Below are 22,397 nucleotides of genomic sequence, written 5' to 3'. Positions count from 1 at the left end.
AGCTGCTGCATTTTCCACCTTAGGCTTATACACGAGTCAATAAGTTTTCCCAGTTTTTTGTGGCAAAATTAGGGGGGGTCGGCTTATACTCTGGTCGGCTTAGACACGAGTATATACTGTACGGTATATGTTTTGGATCACTGTACACATAATAGACCTGCTCACTTCAGCTTCTATCTATTCTGTTCATATTAATGTCATGGCTTCTAAATGTAGCAGAAGCATGACAGCTCAGGGTATGGTATTTTTGAAGGCAATTATAGCACTTCTGTCTGCACTATTCTTAATATAAAGAAACAAAACCTGATAGAATGGAGCAAATGTGACCAGGTGCAAGCTGCAGTGACTCTGTGACTGCATTACATACATACCAAAGATTGCAACAGCACATTGTGCACAGAGTTGTATGCAAACATTAAATATTGGGATTTAAAACTGTATTACTTCTTTATAGATTATACTTATAAAGCCAAGGTACTTGGTGCATAAATTGGCCAATTCATGTGTGCCCACCAGCCACTTTAAGAAAACCTGATTGTTTGTGGAACAGATTAACTGGCCAATTTGTGTGCTGTATATCTCAATGTTATAAGTATAGTCTACTGTATGTGGCTGTAATGCAGTTTAAAATTCATATTCTCAATATGTGCATATACACAATATAGATAAAATGCACCAAGTATATAAAATCCAGCCCCTAGCCGTGCAGTGTGCATTCACAAACACTTTTGAGAGAATAAGAGCTCAATGAATTTCAGTCCTGTAATAGCAAATGCCAAAAGGGCAAAAAGTCAGTTCATGAAAATCCTTCTCTCCTAAATATTCCACGATCAACTGTGAATGGTAATTTTTAAAAGTGGAACATTTAGGAACCACAGCAGTCCAGGTAATGTTACAGAGCAGGGTCACCGAGTGCATGAAAGTCACCAATGACTGCTGAGCTCCAAACCTCCTCTGGTATTACCATCAGCACAAAAATTGTCTATCTTGTTATGGACTTCCATGGCTGAGGAGATGCGAAAAGCCTTATATCACCGAGCACAATGCAAAGTGTGGAGTGGTGTAAAGCACGCTGGCAGTGGACTCTGGAGCAGTGGAAAAGTGTTCTGTGGAGTGATGAATGACACTCCTCTATCTGGGCATTTTGATGGACGAGTCAAGATTTGGTGAATGCTAGGAAAACACTAACAGGCCTGACTGCACTGTGCCAACTTCAGCATAGCAAACCGTTTTGGAAAATTGCATGCTTTCAACTTTGTGTGACCACTATGGTGCATTTCCTTTTCTTTTCCAGCATGACTGTCCAGAGTGCATAAAGCAAGATCCCTAAAAGCATGGTTAGACGAGTTTGTTGCTGAAGAACTTGACTGGCTGCGTAGACGCCTAACCTCAACTTGATCAAACACCTTTGGCATGAACTAGAACAAAGATTGTGAACCAGGCCCTCTCATCTAATATCAGTGTCTGTCCCCATATGCAATTGCTTCTTCAGAGAGGAAGAGGACTTGAATTCTAGTGCCACCTATTGGAAGAAGTGATCCTACAAGTCAATACCAACCCTTTAACAAACCTTGCCATATGACTTAGGATAAAAGCCAAAACCAGGTTGATATTGACTTTTAGGAGTTCAAGTTGTCTTCCTCTCTGACAAGGCTGTCATGCCCGCCATGTCCGTTATGCCTGTCATGCCCGCCATGTCTGTTGTGCCGCATGACCCCTGGAGCAGTGTGCACGTGCACTGAATTCTCATGCCCGTTATGTCTCATGCTGCAAGATCCCTGGAAGCAGTGTGCACACGCACCTCATGACTGTTGTGCTGCAAGATGCCTGGAGCAGTGTGCACGCGCGCCTTACCTCATGGCTGCACGCCATTGCTAGGTAACCATCTGTCTCTGCTCTGATTCTGCAATCCTCTCTGCATTCCTGGAGCCCCTGATGTTTGACCCAGCTAACCTCTCAGTGTTTGTGGAGCCCCTGATCATGTGACCTTCTCTATGGTCCAGCCCAGTCTGATCTAGAAACGCTCTCTATGATCCTGGAGGATCTGAACCGGAAGTTCTCCCCTGGTCCTGACACGGAAGTGCAGGTGCCAATGCCCTATATCAGACCGCCCCTTTCTATGGTCGGGGCCTGAGTATCGTGTTGCTTCCCTGCCTGGAACCTTGCCTTAGCACGCGCAGGCCCTTGCCTTAGCCTGAACCCTGGCGTGTCTCTTAGCACGTACCCTGACTTGAACCTAATCCTGGCGTGTCCCTCGGCACGCGCAGGACCTTGCCTTGAACCCTGACCCTGGCGTGTCTCTCGGCACGCGCAGGACCTTGCCTTGAACCCTGACCCTGGAGTGTCCCTCGGCACGCGCAGGACCTTGCCTTGGACCTTGAACCCTGGCGTAGCCCTGCACACGCACCATGTCTTGTACTTAGAACTTTGAACCCTGGCGTGTCCCCTACACATGCACCGTGTTTTGTACTTTGAGCCCTTGCCTGTACCCAGGCGTGCCATCTGGCACGTACCATGCCATGGACCTTGGCGTGCCACGCACGCACCTTGCTGTGTTTTGCCTGTTATCACGTTTTGCACCTGATGTTACCCTGAGTTTGCCTTAATGAAGATACCTTGAATTCACGCCTTGTCTTGTCTTGTTTCCTGCATGTCCTTTGTCGTCAGACACTCGTACTTAGTGTCTGCCTGAGCCAGCCGTCTGGTCCCAGCAGTCGTGGTGCCTCACCCAATTAGTCTTGCCCCTGACACTCCCTGTATAGCGAGTGGTTTCTCACAAGGTCAGCTCGCCCTAGGTGGGTGGGTGCCATGACCCAGAGAGTCCACTCTAAAGAAAACGACTCAGCTTAAGATGACTCCGTCACAAAGGCAATTTGTATATTTAATTTCATACAACAGCATTGCATGGCCTCTAATTTTCCTTACACTGGCATTGGCATGTCTGACCCCACAAATGGTCTCCTAGATGAATGGACAAAAATTCCTATAGACACGTTATAAAATCTTGTAAAAAGCCTGGCAGAAGAGTGGAAAGCTATCAAAGCTTGATAGAAAGATGGGTATCACCTCCACATTAATGCCTATGGATTTAGAATGGGAGGTTATAAAAGCTCCTGTAGGTGTAAAGTGTAGGTGTCCCAAGGTATCTTGGGACACGCAATGTACTGCTGTAATTTTTGGTATGCACTATTCTTATGTCATAAATATAGTAAGACATGCAGAAATACTAATTTGAATAGTTAACAAACAAAATCATGCAGATGTTCAACAACTGTTAGTGCACTGAATCATAATCCGATTAATAATGATGATGCTTAAATGTTCTTATGTTAAAGAGGTTTTCCACTTTCAATGCTCAGTGATGGCTACAGTGGTGTTGTGCACTGTCAAAATGACGTCAACACATCAGCCAAAACACTAAAGGCCCTTTTACATTTAGCGATGCACCAGCGATCCCGACCACGATACGACCCGGTCAGGATTGCTGGTGCATCGCTAAATGATCGCTAGTGAGCTGCCACACAGGCAGATCTCACAGAAATGCAGCAGCGATACAGCTGACGATACTTACCTTTCAGACGCCGCGATGAAGACGTCCTCCCGCCCGCATCCACACGTCGCTCGTTGGCGCCACAGGAAGCCCAGCAGAGAGCGCCTGATGAGAAATGGAGCCCGCCGATCTCGCGCGATCAGCGATGGACAGCGGGGGAGCCGGTCGGAGGTAAGTATTGCTAGCGATATCGCTATGTGTAAAACCCCCTTTAGACCCATGAGATGACGGGAAGCCAGCACTGGACCCTTGGAAGGTACCTGCTCTGTTTGCCATTTTAGGTATTTGACAGCATTTGGGATCCACTCTGCTGAAACTGGAAAACTCCTTTAACATTTTACTAACTGCATTGGTACTGGCAAACAATTTCTGGACTTACCTGTAGTTATGGAACCAGTTAATAACTGTGTTCGTTTTAAGGTTCAGCTGTAAGGAGAGTAGTTCGATAGTTTGCTGTGTTGGGTACGGTTCCATTTGGTAAGCTTTTTTCAAGGCTTCTTTCTCTTCAAGGGCAAGCACCACTCTCGGTTTCTTCATCTGCATCAGATTATAGTCTTGTGGCTGGAGGCTCGGGCTGGCACAATCTGTTCTAGTGTTGGAAGATTCACTGTCCGAGCCAACACTTACCAGACCATAACGTCGCTTCAGATAAGCTAAAGGTAACAAAATATTTTTTTTTTTAATCACATTTTTCATTTTTTGCACCTAATTGTACTTGATTAGTATTTTATGTTCATGTGCAACTCATTAATATTCAAAAACATAAGGTGATATATCTGGAAGATCACAATGTGTATTCAATGACAACTTCTCATATGAATCTATTTGTATATAGAAAAACACAACTGATTCATTATCAATATTATCTAGTCATCAGTTGGTGTGAAAAGAGCAGAGTTCCAGTATGCCATATATATCTGATAGATATAGGTCACCACTGTAATTGGGTCCAAAGTGCTATGGGGAATTGTATAGGTGGCCACACATGCAACTCCCCATATTCATTCAATACTGACAGTGATGGGACCCACATCTATGGGACATATGCTATAAATATACTAGATGTTTTTGTCTTTGTTTGTTTGTCTTGCACAGTAATGCCTGCTCAGGTCTCTTGTTAATGGCTTGATTATTTAACGAGATCCTAGCAAATAGTTTCTACATATTCAGGTCTGCCTTAAGGTACCGTTACACATAGCGACGCTCCAGCGATCCCGACAACGATACGACCTGGTAAGGATCGCTGGTACGTCGCTACATGGTCGCTAGTAAGCTGTCTTACAGGCAGATCTACTCAACGACGCAGCAATCCGGCAATCCGTATAACGACCTCGGCGGTCGTTGGGACCTTGTCACACAGCAGCTTTTCTGACAACTCAGGCCTGCGTCCCTGAGTTCTGAGTCGCCAACGAGGTCGCTCGCGTCAAACACAAAAACGCATGCTGGCCAGTGGCACGCCAGTGATCAAAAAATGGCCCAGCATGATCAGCGAGATCACAGCGGGAGCCTGGTGGCCGCTATGTGTAACACGTAGTGAGATTGCTGGCGAGGTCGCTGTTGCGTCACAAAATCTGTAACGTTTCAGCGATCTCGCTATGTGAGACGGGGCCTTTAGGGCTGGCGTGTGTGCAATATCTTTCTAAGTGCAATATTTTCTAAGTACACTGCAGTTTAACATGGCAGTTTGACAGAGCAAGAGACAGGTAATCTATGCTAAATATTCAAAGCAGCATGAGTTTTGGTCAGTTGTATTACATTAATTTCCATATTTTTGCTTCATCTTTGTTTTAGCTGCTACTTTCTTTCACATTTACCGCACTTTTACACATTCCGGTTCCTCTCTCCACATAAGTCCCTCTTTTCTCTCCTCCCCCATGTACAACGCTCAGTCTCTACTGACATTTCTCAATCACTCCAAACCATCCACTACCCCACCATACAGCACGCTGGCGACATCGCCCCTAATCCTTTCCTTCCTTCCATTAGTATTTAGAACTCTCTTCCTGCTACATATAGAAATACTGCTAATCTTATTAACATTTAGTGATCGCCTTCTCCTGTCTCTTTTAATTGTGCCCTCCTTCTTGCTCTCATTGAAATCTGGATCCAACAGTCGGTCACTTCCTCTGCTGCTCTCTCGTTTGCTGGACTACAATTTTCACATACACCCAGACATGAGTGCAGACCAGATGGAGGTGTTGATCTGCTCATTTCATCATAATGTGCTTCCCAGGTGTTTCAACCATATCCATCAGGACATTTTTGCACAATCCCCTCAGAGCCTAGATCTCCACCCCTCCCGCATTTCAAGCTCACTTTCCACCTTCATCTGAATTGAATGTTATTAGTGTATTTAATAAAGACTGTACATTAAAAAGATCTGTCTTGTCAATAGACATTCCAAAACACACTAAGCCCAGGGCTTTAGTCAAATCTTGCAACAATGGTTGTAATTCTTGTGACTGATGCAAATAGCAATGATTTTCTTGAGGGGAATATTTCTCAGCAGTGGCTTCCCACATGCTAGTCTTGAACGAAATCCTTATATACAGAGAATGTTAAATTCCCCGAGGCCATGTGACTCGTGATTTTACCTTGACCATTGTGTGACGCTATACATCCCTAGCCTACAGAAGACAATTCAAAGCAAAATCTGACTGGATGATGTCGGAAACTCTGACATGTTTTCGTAGATTTGCGATGGTCCTGTTATCTAAATTGCTTGGACTGTTAATCTCTCACAATCTATATCTGCATACAAGTAAAATTACACAAAATACATTTTAGAAACTTTTCAGAAATTCAAGAGATCTGTACTAGCATAAATACTTTACTTAAGATAAGATTTGTTCATAGCCCATAAAGGGAATCTGTCAATGGGATCAACCCTCCTAAGCCATCTACATAGATAAGCAGGTCATAAAAAGTTGAATATAATACCTTGCTATCTACTACTTTATCAGTGTGAGACATGTAGATCAGGAGAGAAGACTTTCAGTTATTACATGTCTCACACTGGTAACGCATTCTTTCACTTAACATAAGCTCTGTAGGCAGATTCTCAGGGAAATCAGTGTCCGGCCCATAGATCTTAACAGCTCATTTACATATTAAGAAAAACGCGGATTTCTCTAGAATAAAACATCGGATTGAAGATATCAAGGTATCATTTTATTAAACTTCCTATGACTTTCATGTACATGTAGACTGTTTGAAGGGTTGATCCTACTGACAGATTGCCTTAAAACTTTGTGTCTTTTGAATTGTGTCATTGCATGTTTTCTGTCTTATACTCACCCTTTTTTTCCATCTTCTTCATGTCTCGAAGTTTTTCAATGTTATGTGGATCACTCAGCCATAGCTGCATACGAACAAATGGCTCTCGGCCTTTTAAACTCAGCTTATGCCAAGGCTTGGGCCTGGATAGTAGATCTGATACAGACCCCTGAGTAAGACCCAAGATGCTTTCGCCAAATAATCTTTGACCTATAAAAGATTGAATATACACACGTAGATTAATGTTTATGCAGCATCATTACAAGATAGAAAGAAAATTTGCAAGTTTACCTTATCTAATACTGTAATAATTGCAACTAGAGGTATCCTCACCTTCATCTTTACATGACATCTACAGCTGACAATACATTACCATTGTGAAGATGAGCAATAGCACTTGGCCTGCTCAGCTTCTTCTCTGGTGCACTCCCAGGAAGGAAAAACAAACAAAGATACATGCAATGTCCCATATATTGTTTCCAAGAGATCCCAATGTCTCTGCTGGCGTGTCTCATTCCCACAGTGTTTTGTCGTGCCATTTCTTTCTCAAGAAAGTAACATGCATGCACTTGGACGAACACATGATGTAAAAGAAAATAAGGTCACCTTCTTCCTTTGCTCCATGGTCCTGTTGTGATGCTCATATGCCTATTGTAGGTTGCAGTTGACAGGGATCAGTATAGTCGCTCTTACTGGTAAGTGACTATGCAGTCCCGTACACAGCAAGCTGTGATGCACAGTGTGTGTTCTGACACCGTTTTATCATAGTCAGTATTAACTTTTCAGCAGTTTGTGCTATAGAAGTCACTATTTGCGATTTAGCCCTGTGCTGTGACCCAATAATCTATCCATGAAAATTTGCTTAGATCCTTGAAATTGCAAATTTTTCTTGCTTCCAACACATCAACTACAAGAACTGACTATTCACTTGCCTAATATATCCCACCCCTTTGAAAGGTGCCATTGTTACAAGACAATCATTGTTATTCAATGTTATTCAACTGCTGGTGGTTTTAAAGGGGTATTCCCAACTCATAAAGTAGTGCCACATTGCTAAAATACACCTCGTATGCCATCTCTTTTGATGGCTGAAGAAAGAACTAAAAAACAATCCTGAGAATCAAGTGTCGGAGCTGCGGTCCTTTATTCTGAGGTTACACCTCCTATTATACTTTATGGAGAGGAGAGGGAGAGTGACGATCCCTCAGCAAAGTAACTGATGCACTAACTAGATGTCACGACTCTTATCAGGTGTCCTTGGACCTAGGCTCCTTCCCTGTCCCTAACACTACGGGCGCCCTAGCTCGCATTGTTCCCCGGATAACTTCTGATGGTGAAGACGCCAGGGATACGTTCCTTGCCTTAGTTCCTGAATCCGCCCTCAGTCTGTTCCCTTCCACTACCCAGGGAAGAAGGGAGTAGTAGTGTACCACAATACACCAACCAGTCTAACACAGTAATATGAACAAGGGTAATGAAAAATACCAAACATAGAAATATACTCACACATACAACAGAAGAATGCATTGGTGAGTGGAGGATGGGGTTAAACCAAAGTAGGAGAAGAAATGGAATTATTACACACTCAAAACCTAGCAACAGCCACAGATAAATCCACCAAATGCCTTCTCCTATAATAACCACCAACAACCTCCAGCCAGCCATGTAGCATAAGCTTTGACAATAAGTGAAAGCCAGGGCCCAGTTAATATATGGAAAATGGCAGTGGATAACAGTGCACAGCTGAGCCTTAATGCAGAAAAGTTTTCAGGAGCTCTCAACTGAGCAGATTAACTCCTGCACTGCTAAAAGAAACTTGCACCGTTTAATATGAAGGTGTAGTGCTTCTAATCAGTGCAGGAGTAGGAGAAATTAGACGCTGCAGTCTTCTGGCTCCTCTCTGTCACGGTAAACCCATGACACTGGAAGCCGAGAACTCTGCTGTGGGAAACTGACAACAGAAGGCTGGATATATGGGAATGAGACCTTAGAGAGAAGAGGGAAGCTGGAGGACTTTCAGAACACATATGTGGTTTTTGTATGTTTTTTGCTGCACCTAGCCAGACAAGATTTGAACCCATAAACTGGATGTAATTAGTTACAACTTTTTCTAGTCTTCATTAAAAGATAATGGCATAAAATAAAAAATATATATTTTATTTTTTTTAATAATAACTTAGAAATCAATTATAGAAGGTAGGCTCTTGGTGCTGGTTACTACTACTAAATTAATGAAATGCTAATATTCATATATAATGGTAAGGCTATAGGAGAATTTACCTAAATTATTGTCCGTCAACACTTCCTTAACCTTCTTAGTAATGGAGTAGGTGTCAAGCTCTGGAGACATTGCCACAATCTCTTGGATACCTGTGGTTGCTGGGTGAGGGCTTGGGAACGTTCTGCTACTGAGTGATGAAACTGATCTACTTTCTGGCTGCTGATTCTCTTTGCTGCTTTCTGAGCTTAACATAACTGTCTCTGGAGGATTCTTTTCTTGATCAAATGGGCTTGGTGGTGGAGATGGGGATGGATGTGTTTCAGAGGGACTGGCTGTGCCTAAAATGAAAAACAAAAAAAACATATAAAATAAATTCTGATTGCATAGATTAAGGTTTATATACACAAATAGAAGTGTCTCACAGGTACGTTGGCAAATCTGCGCAGATACTTAAAAGGGGTTGTCCACAATCCCTTCTCAATTGCTATATTCCCCCTATGTAAAATAACTAAAGCCTATATGACGTCAGCGCATGGTCTCCTAGGGCTTCCAGATCAGCAGCCAATTACTCTTGCTTTCTTTGGATGAAACTCACACCCAGGAAGAAGTAAGATCTTCTACTGCTCTCTGGCTTTTCTCCGAATGTCAGTTACAACATCACATAAACCCAGGTGCTGACATAGCTGCGGTACAGGAGGAGAGTATAGGTTGTTGTTACTTTATATGGGGGAAAATAGCAATTGAGAAGGGGTGTCCGAGTAGCGGCTGTGTGCACCTGACTAGCCTCATCATTCTGAGCTATCATCACACTAATCTAATTGTAGAATTCATTTTTATTCATCTGTACAATGTCTGCTTCTGTACAATACCCTGTCTGATCGATGTTATCTTCTGACATCTACATCAGTAAAGCTGGCTGCCTGTGCGATTTTATACAATTGTTAGCTGTTACTTTTTCAGAGCTCATCTTTCCTACAGAACTTGTAATTACTAGGCAGTGCAGAGTTGAGCTGTGTTTGTTCCACACCAAACATAAAAAAGAGGGTGGACAAAAGTATTGGCACTGTTCGAAAAATCATGTGATGCTTCTCTAATTTGTGTAATTAACAGCACCTGTAACTTACCTGTGGCACCTAACAGGTGTTGGCAATAACTAAATTACACTTGCAGCCAGTTGACATGGATTAAAGTTGACTCAACCTCTGTCCTGTGTCCTTGTGTTTACCACATTGAGCATGGAGAAAAGAAAGAAGACCAAAGAACTGTCTGAGGACTTGAGAAACCAAATTGTGAGGAAGCATGAGCAATCTCAAGGCTACAAGTCCATCTCCAAAGACCTGAATGTTCCTGTGTCTACCGTGCGCAATGTCATCAAGAAGTTTAAAGCTCATGGCACTGTGGCTATCCTCCCTAGATGTGGACGGAAAAGAAAAATTGACAAGAGATTTCAACGCACGATTGTGCGGATGTTGGATAAAGAACCTCGACTAACATCCAAACAAGTTCAAGCTGCCCTGCAGTCCGAGGGTACAACAGTGTCAACCCGTACTATCCGTCGGCGTCTGAATGAAAAGGGACTGTATGGTAGGAGACCCAGGAAGACCCCACTTCTTACCCCGAGACATAAAAAAGCCAGGCTGGAGTTTGCCAAAACTTACCTGAAAAAGCCTAAAACGTTTTGGAAGAATGTTCTCTGGTCAGATGAGACAAAAGGAGAACTTTTTGGGCAAAGGCATCAACATAGAGTTTACAGGAGAAAAAAAGAGGCTTTCAAGGAAAAGAACACAGTCCCTACAGTCAAACATGGCGCAGGTTCTCTGATGTTTTGGGGTTGCTTTGCTGCCTCTGGCACTGGACTGCTTGACCGTGTGCATGGCATTATGAAGTCTGAAGACTACCAACAAATTTTGCAGCATAATGTAGTGCCCAGTGTGAGAAAGCTGGGTCTCCCTCAGAGGTCATGGGTCTTCCAGCAGGACAATGACCCAAAACACACTTCAAAAAGCATTAGAAAATGGTTTGAGAGAAAGCACTGGAGACTTCTAAGGTGGCCGGCAATGAGTCCAGACCTGAATCCCATAGAACACCTGTGGAGAGATCTAAAAATGGCAGTTTGGAGAAGGCACCCTTCAAATATCAGGGTCCTGGAGCAGTTTGCCAAAGAAGAATGGTCTAAAATTCCAGTAGAGCATTGTAAGAAACTCATTGATGGTTACCGGAAGCGGTTGGTCGCAGTTATTTTGGCTAAAGGTTGTGCAAACAAGTATTAGGTTGAGGGTGCCAATACTTTTGTCTGGCCCATTTTTGGAGTTTTGTGTGAAATGATCAATGTTTTTCTTTTTGCTTCATTCTCTTTTGTGTTTTTTCATTTAAGACAAATTAAATGAAGATAATAATACCAAAGAATTTGTGTTTGCAATCATTTTCAGGAAGAAACTGAGTATTATCTGACAGAATTGCAGGGGTGTCAATAATTTTGGCCACAACTGTAGATAAAAAATAAACAAATGTGCAACCATACAGACCTTCGACCGATCTAGTGTTACATTTACTTCTCATTCTTCCCAAGTACTTATAACTACAATTAAATAACGTGTTTTCTGTTCAGAAGACATTTATGTAAGTACCTTGTGACAGAGCTGGTTGCTGGGTAATCCCTTGACCAAGCTGATCCGTCAGCCACAGCTGCATGCGAATGAAAGGTTCACGTCCTTTCTGGGTCAACTTACTCCAGGGTTTGGGTCTGGACAACATGTCACTCACACTGCCTTGAGATAATCCCAGGACCTGTGTTAAAACAGGGATAAAAACTATTTTTGTAAGTACTGGGAATGTGCAGCAATCAACCTTTATACGCAATAAAGGACTGTGGTTAACTCCTTAAACTTGATATAATGTCAGGGGTGCCATTTTTCCTTTGTGTTTTTCAAAATTATTGTGTTTTAATAAAAATGCAGATATCTAGCTGCACAAAGCAGCTTTATAGTTGTATGGTCAATTTAAGTTATTGGTTAAATGCATGGTGCGATGTGTAGGAGATCGGGATATCCAGAATTAGCATCTCAGTCATCCTTTTAGACAGTGTTGATTCACCCAGAGCAACAGATACATTTTTACAACTGTTTTAACTCTTTCATTACCAATTTAACAGTTCTAAAATGCACTTCAAATTGAACTTATCAGTTCTGAAAAAAAACCCAGAATAAAGTTCCTGTATTTCATAAGACCCTTCTTAAAGAAGACCTTTCACCAAATGTTTCATGTTATATTGAACTGAACATAGGATGTAATAGTGACTTCAGAGCTGAATAAAATACTTTATTCAGAGATAATAGCAATCAAAGAATTACCATAAGTTCAAGTTAGTGCTGTCAGATAGTTTTCACTGGGGACAGGTACTTCTTACCCCTGTATGATACTGACCAATCATAAGTAGGCAGCAACACAGATGGTTAGAGAAGATTTGTCAGTGTATCAGATGTATGCCAGACAGCTCTGATCTCCTGGTCTAAACTTGTGCTAATACCTATCAGATAAGATCCTTGTGATGAGAGAAGCAGCACAGCTGAGTTTAACTGTGTCACATTACAAACCCTTACATCAGCTCTCTTAGCACTGCCTGCTCTGCTGCCCCTTCCTCCACTGCCTGTCCAGATATGTGTCAGTAATCACACTAATGTCTTTTGTGCACTGGGCAACTTGTAATCGCTCTGCAGCGATATCAGAGCAGGCTGTTCTGGGCATCTCACAGAGGAGCAGTCTGTTCTGGGCATCTCACACAGGTGAATTTGTTGACGCATCCTAATGGGAAGCAAATAATCATTTGCTGCGTAATTTAAAATTCGCTGTCTATTATGCAGCCTCGGTAAAGGAGGATATAGCGGTTTCTAAACAGTCACTGCTACAAAAGGACATACAGTCATATGTTAAAGTTTGGGCACCCCTATTAATGTTAATCTTTTTTCTTTATAACAATTTTGGTTTTTGCAACAGCTATTTCAGTTTCATATATTTAATAACTGATGGACTCAAATATTTCTGGATTCAAATGAGGTTTATTGTACTAACAGAAAATGTGCAATCTGCATTTAAACAAAATTTGACCAGTGCAAAAGTATGGGCACCCTTATCATTTTCTTGATTTGAACACTCCTAACTACTTTTTACTGACTTCCTGAAGCACTAAATTGGTTTTGTAACCTCATTGAGCTTTGAACTTCATAGCCAGGTGTATCAAATCATGAGAAAAGGTAATTAAGGTGGCCACTTGCAAGTAGTTCTCCTATTTGATTCTCCTATGAAGAGTGGCATCATGGGCTCCTCAAAACAACTCTCAAATGATCTGAAAACAAAGATTATTCAACATAGCTTTTCAGGGGAAGGATACAAAAAGTTGTCTCAGAGATTTAACCTGTCAGTTTCCACTGTGAGGAACATAGTAAGGAAATGGAAGAACACAGGTACAGTTCTTGTTAAGCCCAGAAGTGGCAGGCCAAGAAAAATATCAGAAAGGCAGAGAAGAAGAATGGTGAGAACAGTCAAGGACAATCCACAGACCACCTCCAAAGACCTGCAGCATCATCTTGCTGCAGATGGTGTCACTGTGCATCGGTCAACAATACAGCGCACTTTGCACAAGGAGAAGCTGTATGGGAGAGTGATGCGAAAGAAGCCGTTTCTGCAAGCACGCCACAAACAGAGTCACATGAGGTATGCAAAAGCACATTTGGACAAGCCAGTTACATTTCGGAAGAAGGTCCTGTGGACTGATGAAACAAAGATTGAGTTATTTGGTCATACAAAAATGGCGTTATGCATGGAGGCTAAAAAACACAACATTCCAAGAAAAACACTTGCTACCCACAGTAAAATTTGGTGGAGGTTCCATCATGCTTTGGGGCTGTGTGGCCAATGCCGGCACCGGGAATCTTGTTAAAGTTGAGGGTCGCATGGATTCAAATCAGTATCAGCAGATTCTTGAAAATAATGTGCAAGAATCAGTGACGAAGTTGAAGTTACGCAGAGGATGGATATTTCAGCAAGACAATGATCCAAAACACTGCTCCAAATCTACTCAGGCATTCATGCAGAGGAACAGTTACAATGTTCTGGAATGGCCATCCCAGTCCCCAGACCTGAATATCATTGAACATCTGTGGGATGATTTGAAGCGGGCTGTCCATGCTCGGCGACCATCAAACTTAACTGAACAGGAATTGTTTTGTAAACAGGAATGGTCACAAATACCTTCATCCAGGATCCAAGAAGTCATTAATAACTACAGGAAGCAACTAGAGGCTGTTATTTTTGCAAAAGGAGGATCTACGAAATATTAATGTCACTTTTATGTTGAGGTGCCCATACTTTTGCACTGCTCAAATTTTGTTTAAATGCAGATTGCACATTTTCTGTTAGTACAAGAAACCTCATTTGAATCCAGAAATATAACTGAGTCCATCAGTTATTAGATATATGAAACTGAAATAGCTGTTGCAAAAACCAAAATTGTTATAAAGAAAAAAGGTTAACATTAATAGGGGTGCCCAAACGTTAACATATGACTGTATCTGTTTGTAAAGGGTTCATCTAAAGAAATGATCAAACCTGCATTAAGGAATTCTGCCAGCATTTTTGTTTCAAGAACAAATGGAATTTGTGTCCAAAATCTATCCATTTGTATCCATTAATCAGGTTCGATTATGTGTCTATTTTTAGAATAGAGTAAAAAAGCACATTGTGCAAACCTAAATATGGGTACATAACAAATCCCATACTAATTAATGGGGCCCTTTTGCTTCTCTTTGCATCAGTTATGCAACAAGCCTGTCAAACCAGAAATGCTATTTACCTGCAGATATATATGTGCTCACTGGACCAGCGTCTACACTGGATTTAAACACAATTTACCTGCAGAATACCACTATATGAGCAGGTAAATAGATGGGGTCAAAAGTTCCTTTTTGACTGTTCCAAAAATGAAAAGGAAAAATGGAATGTTCTAAAGCAGGTGTGAAGACAGTCAAAAGTCACTCACTACGTACATACAAAGCCAGGAGCAGCCAATCCACATTAAGAAGGATGTTACAGGTCATACTATTTCCAAGTCTCATGTTGCTTGTTTAAGATTTGCAATTTGTTGCAGGTGTACATCTGCAGCACACCAATTCTTTCAGCGTTTTTGCTTCAAATTTCACTCATACTAATGAGTGGGGAAAATTTTTCATCCAAAACATGAGTATTATATGCTGCGTTTTTCCTGCCAAAAGATGCAGAATATACTGCCATAGTAAAGTATTGCTGTATATTGTGAAAGTCATCAAACAATCAAAGGTTCAAGTGCCCAAGGGGAAGGGGTCTAAAAAATATGTAAAAAAAAAACCTGTTTAAACAGTATTTAAAAAAAGTTAAAAACTTAAGAATTTAAATTGTCCATATTTTCCTATTCTGTAAACAATAATAAAAAGGTTATTTGGTATGGTGGTGAAGGGGCCCTTCAATAAGCCCCTCAGTTGCTATGGTAACTCATTGGCACCCAGTGATCACATCATGATACAACTGACGTTCCAAGAAACCCACACACCAGTTACAGCGACTTATATATCTCTGAGAGATTGACAGTGGTGTCTAAATGGTTAAAGAGCAGCAATTTGGAGCTAGCTCTGATCGCTGCTGTTAGAGGCAGGTGTTGGCTATATAACACAGTTGGCACCTGCCCTCCTCAGCCTGCTCAATATCCTCTTACCCGACGTGTGACGCACAAGTTGGGAAGGGGTTAAAAGTGTGATCTATCAAAAATTTTAATTTTTTAACACCTAGAGTAAACACCGTAAAATATGTCAAAAGGCCAAAATTTTAGCCGCAACTCTCAAAAAATGCAACAAAAGTAAGCAAAATGTCAAATGTACCTACAAATGGTACCACTATGGCTCTCCATGCAAAAAACAAGCCCTCAACCAGCTCTATCAACAGTAAAAAATTATTTTAAAACAGTTTTTGGTTTGAAAAAATAGTTATGCAAACAATTTTTTTTCAAAGCTCTGTTTTCTTTAAAAATCCAGTAAGGTAGAGAAATAATAATTAAAAAAAAATATTTATACATATATGTTGAACAGTGTTGTTAAAAATTACACCACGTACCACAGAAAAACAAGCCCTCGCATGGCTACGAGGATGGGAAAATAAAAACATTATGGGAGAGGTGAGAATAAAACTGGCTTTGATGGGAAAGAGTTAGTATGTAGAAGACAATATATAAAATTCAATAGTTGCCCATTGTTCAATAGTATTTGACAGTTTGTAAGGTTCTGATAATAATGATCATAAGTGAAAATTACATGCAAACATTGGCTATGATTGGTGATGTAACACATAGCTGTTCCATAGTAATACCTTTTCGCCAAAGATCCTCTGGCAGATGCCATTTTTTGCCAATTTTTCCTTAACTTGTCTGGTCAAGTCCAATGTGTCCACTTCTCTGTACATATACAGCTCATACTGTTCTGGGGTGAGAGGAGGAACCGTAGGCTTGAGATTCCTAGGTACGTAGGCTGGGTAGTAGGAGAGCTGATTCATGTTCTGACCATCCAGACCTCCAGCCTCTGTTTTTATCTCCACTAGCTTATGTGTTTCTTCTCCATTGGATACTTCTTCCTCGTTCTGTGAAGTCTCAATATTCTCTACTTTCTTCCAAGGACGGCCATTTACCATACTAGAATAACTTGAAGATGATGAAGATAGTGATGGAGACACAGAGGTAAATGGACGAGACAGAATGCTTTTCTCAGATGCCCAGTGCTGATCGAAATATGACCCTGCATCACCTATTTCGGACTTTACTTTGCGTATGATGCTTTGCACAAACGCTGCTGGAGACAGGACACTCAGTGGGGTCTGTGTGGAGCTTGTGCTGGTTAGGAGGCTGCCGTCCTCCTGTTTAATGTAGACATGAGGTGCTCTGTGTGTGGGGGGAGTTACAATGGGGCGCTCATTGGGGGGTGTAGGAATGGACCTATGACTGGTGCCTGATTCTATCTCTAGCAGTGCCTGCTTTTGTGCATGCATTTCTCTTCTTGCCTGCTCCAGAATATTCTTTATTGCATCTTCAGAACCGTTGCTGCTGCTGGCAGATGATGATAAAGGAGCACTTGAGCCTTTTGTTTCACCTGCATGAAGAAAATTTAAAAAAAAAACACTTATTAGCAATAAAGTAAAATCTAGAAAAAGTGGAAACAAAATACTGCATTGTCTACACCCCGGTCTGTTCCCATGTCGATGGGTGTATTACCGTATATCATTTCTAAAAGGATTTGCCTACAAGAACATCAAAACACTAGTTTATAAAAAGAGGAAATAATGAGTCTTTAGAAAGTAGTAAATTGATTTATTATGTTCTATTCACAAGCACGCTACTATCCATGCACAATGACTTCGCAAACTTGTCACAAGTGTCTGTAGCAAAGGCAGCATTCATGCAAGGAGTCGTCTAGACAGGTTTCCTTGAATACAAAAAACCAAAAACATAAAAAATGTTTTCTGATGATCAGTTAAAAAAAGCAAAGTTAACTGCCTCTCATCCTGGCTCCCTAAGATACTACATAATAGACAATTATTGGAAGTGCAGATGGCATATACAATACAGGGCATCTGACAGTGGACGTGACAGTGGAAGACTACCACAAGCATGTGTAACAAGAGAAGGCCATACAATTCCCTGCCACCACCCTTCAACCACCATCAACAATCAGGAAGTTTTCCTGAACAACCCCCTTAATATGTAAACAATGAACATACTCAGTTATCAGAATTCTTGTGTTTGTGCATTACCAAAGCAATAAACCTAATCCGTTCAAATGGGTATAAGACTGAAAAACTGACTCTACAGATTGCTATTTTGACTTATTGTAACGTAAAGCAAAAAAGCGAAAACTGAATGACAATGTCATGAAATTACTTCAAGTGTTCCTATAGTAAGAAAGTATACAAGTAGACAGTAGGTGGCAGTATTAGCACATCTGTGGCTCTGCAAGCTAAATTCTGCTTCTAAAAGCAAAACTAACACTTAACATACATAGAGCCAGGTGTGCAAAGTGCTGAACTCATTAAAGGGCTTGTCCAGGCTTGGGACAAAAGTCTGTAGTCACAGTATATGATTTCAGACGGCTAAGGCTAGTTTCACACTAGCGTTCGGCAGGGCTGCGGAGGGCTGCGTACTTCCTCCTTTCTTTCTCCGTTAAGCCCTGCCCATTGCCGCACCTCTTCCATTCAGCTCCGCCTACATTGGCATGCGTCCTGAGTACCCTAGCTTTAACATTGGGTACGCAGGCCATGCGAATGTATGCGGATGCCTGCGCATGGGTCGTTTTGACGCTGCGCCGAACGCAACATGTTGCATTTTGTTGTGGTTGGTGCAGCGTCAAAACGACGCATGCGCAGGCATCCGCATACATTCACATGGCCTGCGTACCCAATGTTAAAGATAGGTGTAGTGAAATATGTATGCATGTATGACCAGCAGTAATTAACATCTGTCTTAGACTGCAGCTCTCCACACAGATCATGACCTCATGTTATCCTGAGAAGGCAGTCTCCTGTCTCCAATCTCATCAGGGGGCTTTACTGAGAACCACAAGTGGAAACATTTCACACCCTCCAGCTCTTTGAAGAAGAGATGCCAATTGGAGAATGACACTATCTATGAGAAAGGTTACACAAAGAATTTCAGAGAAAAAATAATGTATTACTTGGTAAAATAGCCATGGTCCAGTCACAAACCAGTAATTAGAATATTAACATGAGAGGCTAGTCTAGAAATTGGATCCCCAAGTCACATCTATAAATTAGGCCTACACACAAAGAAAAGGGTTCACAGTGAGGAGCAGCCTAGCTGTTGTGCTCCATTTCATATTTCCCCCCTCCCTCGGGGACAGAGAATCAGGATGCAAAGCTCGATATTTCTGTAAGTTTTCTCCCTTTTATTTTATCGCTATTTTGCATATTTGTATATCACTTTTTATTTCCATTTTTATATCCTTTTTATTGTAAGCACTGTACCTTTTCTATTAAAGCTTAAAACTGTAATAAGTCTGAACCTTGTTGCCCTAAAGAATCCATAGCCTTAGAGTGTGTGCTCCTGGTGATTGGCACATAGTAGTAGTAGTATTTCCGGGACTCATCTCCCGTGTGTTTGGTGGTGTGACGTCCGTCTGAGAGTCTGGGCTGCAGTAAGACAGCACCCCGAGCAACCCCGATACCCTTTACCCCTATACAGGGATACAGCAGAGTCCAGGAGGTAGCTGTCCGAATAAGAGCAGCGGACCAGAGCAGGACGGTCGCCAGAAAGGGGTTAAAAACGGGGCCAAAAGCGTAGTCAGGAATCCAAGTCTAAACTAGGCGGGCAGCAGAGGTACAAAAACGGCAGACAGTAGCAGAGTCAAATCCAGGCCAAGGTCAGAGTCATAAACCAGGAGGGAGGCAGAGGTACAAAATTGTTAGGCGGTCGCAGCGTCAAAAACCAGGCCAAGGTCAGAGTCGTAAACCAGGAGGGCGGCAGAGGTACAAAATCGTCAGGCAGGAGCAGAGTCAGAAATCCAGGCAAAGGTCAGAATGAAAGATGGCAAATAACAAACTAGCACACTGGAGAAACCAAGACTATATCTGGCGGCGATGTGCCAGTCTGGTGCCTCCTGGTGGCAGAAGCAGGAACAGCAGTCCCTGTATCCGATGGCGACGTGACAGGTGGGTGGTGGCAGCGTGTATGAGCAGGGTGTGTGGTCTGTGTCGGGGTGTGATTTATGCTCCCACTGCAGCATAGAATAGAGGTTGAATGCTGGACTGAGTGAGAGGAGATAGATTAACCCTTGCAAGCGTAACCCCAAGTCACGTGCTGAAAAGCGGGTACGTGACAATAGGTATGCAGGACGCACGCCGACGTAGGCGGAGCTGAATGGAAGAGGTGCGGCAGTGGATGGGGCTTAACGGAGGAAGAAAGGAGGACGTACGCAGCCCTCCGCAGCCCTGCTGGACCCTAGTGTGAAACTAGTCTTAATCATGGTATCATGGCAAAGAGATATGCACACTGTCACAATTCCAGATACGAACAAGACCACATCTATACTATTTGCAAGTTTGCAGTCACAAGCTGGCTAAACTCATATGGTTTCTCTCAATAAAAGTTTATTGCGTCTAGTTGGCTCGGGACTACCCACCCAAGGAAATCCCCCTGAAGAGTTATTCCTAAAATCATCATGTGGTGTCAGGTTTCTGCACATACAGAATTAATCAACCTGTTTTTAAAGCTGCAATCTGCAGCTATCACACATGTAATGATGCCCCATCCCCTCAGGGCTCTCTTTACAATTTTGGTAGCACAGCTATGCTATGCCGAGTATCCCACGGACACTAGTTGCAGTTCTACCTAAAGACCATGTCTAGTTTATATAAAATAGATGCAACTGTGAGACTGTCTAATAAAATATCTCTGAGACACCCTCCTGGCATCCTCATTGCCAGGTACTTGCTGGCAAATTTTAGCCTGGGGGGCAATCACAAAGAATTCATCCATGAGTTGTGGTGGCCCATCTTTAGCCTGCTACCTCTGTCTCCTGTATTAACTAACAAATAAGGCAGCACTGTGTAGCAGTATAGCATGCAAATATGAAACTTGAGTTGCATTACTGTACTAGAAAATATGAAAAATTGAGAATACTTAGCGCATAAATTTGCCAATTCATGTGTACCCGGCAGCCACGATAAGATGATTCTCGTTGCTTGGACCCTGTCTAATGTGAATCCTCTCATTGACTCTCTGACTGAAAATGCCACCCCTCAGCCTCAGGCGTTTTTAAATACAGCAGGATCCTACCCCTCTATAGAGGTGTAGACTTTAGTCTAAGAGAGGAATTCAAGTTTCATGTTTCATGTTTACATGCTATAGAGTGATACTTTATTTGTTGGTTATATATGGAAATGGCTACTCTTAGTAAGCACCTGTTCACACCTGATTTCTGTTTGGAAGTGACGACCAGTCTTTTGATATTTGTCTCTTGTATTAAATCAGCTGAGGTAACAGGTTTTAAAAATATTGGTGTGTGGTACATACAGTGGGGCAAAAAAGTATTTAGTCAGTCAGCAATAGTGCAAGTTCCACCACTTAAAAAGATGAGAGGCGTCTGTAATTTACATCATAGGTAGACCTCAACTATGGGAGACAAACTGAGAAAAAAAAATCCAGAAAATCACATTGTCTGTTTTTTTTTCATTTTATTTGCATATTATGGTGGAAAATAAGTATTTGGTCAGAAACAAAATTTCATCTCAATACTTTGTGATATATCCTTTGTTGGCAATGACAGAGGTCAAACGTTTTCTGTAAGTCTTCACAAGGTTGCCACACACTGTTGTTGGTATGTTGGCCCATTCCTCCATGCAGATCTCCTCTAGAGCAGTGATGTTTTTGGCTTTTCGCTTGGCAACACGGACTTTCAACTCCCTCCAAAGGTTTTCTATAGGGTTGAGATCTGGAGACTGGCTAGGCCACTCCAGGACCTTGAAATGCTTCTTACGAAGCCACTCCTTCGTTGCCCTGGTGGTGTGCTTTGGATCATTGTCATGTTGAAAGACCCAGCCACGTTTCATCATCAATGCCCTTGCTGATGGAAGGAGGTTTGCACTCAAAATCTCACGATACATGGCCCCATTCATTCTTTCATGTACCCGGATCAGTCGTCCTGGCCCCTTTGCAGAGAAACAGCCCCAAAGCATGATGTTTCCACCACCATGCTTTACAGTAGGTATGGTGTTTGATGGATGCAACTCAGTATTCTTTTTCCTCCAAACACGACAAGTTGTGTTTCTACCAAACAGTTCCAGTTTGGTTTCATCAGACCATAGGACATTCTCTCAAAACTCCTTTGGATCATCCAAATGCTCTCTAGCAAACTTCAGACGGCCCGGACATGTACAGGCTTAAGCAGTGGGACACGTCTGGCACTGCAGGATCTGAGCCCATGGTGGCATAGTGTGTTACTTATGGTAGGCCTTGTTACATTGGTCCCAGCTCTCTGCAGTTCATTCACTAGGTCCCCCCACGTGGTTCTGGGATTTTTGCTCACCGTTCTTGTGATCATTCTGACCCCACGGGGTGGGATTTTGCGTGGAGCACCAGATCGAGGGAGATTATCAGTGGTCTTGTATGTCTTCCATTTTCTAATTATTGCTCCCACAGTTGATTTCTTCACTCCAAGCTGGTTGGCTATTGCAGACTCAGTCTTCCCAGCCTGGTGCAGGGCTACAATTTTGTTTCTGGTGTCCTTTGACAGCTCTTTGGTCTTCACCATAGTGGAGTTTGGAGTC

At 42.2% G+C, this 22,397-nt stretch overlaps 1 protein-coding gene across 1 annotated transcript in view; it reads right to left on the bottom strand.

Moving 5' to 3' along the window:
• The window catches only part of CUX2 (cut like homeobox 2), a 642,019-nt gene that overhangs the window by 12,082 nt on the left and 607,540 nt on the right, over positions 1 to 22,397 (bottom strand). Inside the window, exons 17-21 of the mRNA XM_073564137.1 lie at positions 16,437 to 17,209; positions 11,675 to 11,834; positions 9,107 to 9,385; positions 6,848 to 7,036; positions 3,930 to 4,203 (exon numbers count right to left, since the gene is read on the bottom strand). Coding sequence (XP_073420238.1) covers positions 3,930 to 4,203; positions 6,848 to 7,036; positions 9,107 to 9,385; positions 11,675 to 11,834; positions 16,437 to 17,209 — 1,675 coding nt within the window. The remainder of the gene's footprint in view (positions 1 to 3,929; positions 4,204 to 6,847; positions 7,037 to 9,106; positions 9,386 to 11,674; positions 11,835 to 16,436; positions 17,210 to 22,397) is intronic.

The sequence above is a fragment of the Dendrobates tinctorius genome, unplaced genomic scaffold (genome assembly GCF_039654945.1).
Source record: "Dendrobates tinctorius isolate UK_male_01 unplaced genomic scaffold, ASM3965494v1 ptg000003l, whole genome shotgun sequence".
Lineage (NCBI taxonomy): Eukaryota > Metazoa > Chordata > Amphibia > Anura > Dendrobatidae > Dendrobates > Dendrobates tinctorius.
Note: the sequence above shows the minus strand (reverse complement) of the source record. Positions and strands in the feature narration are given on the sequence as shown.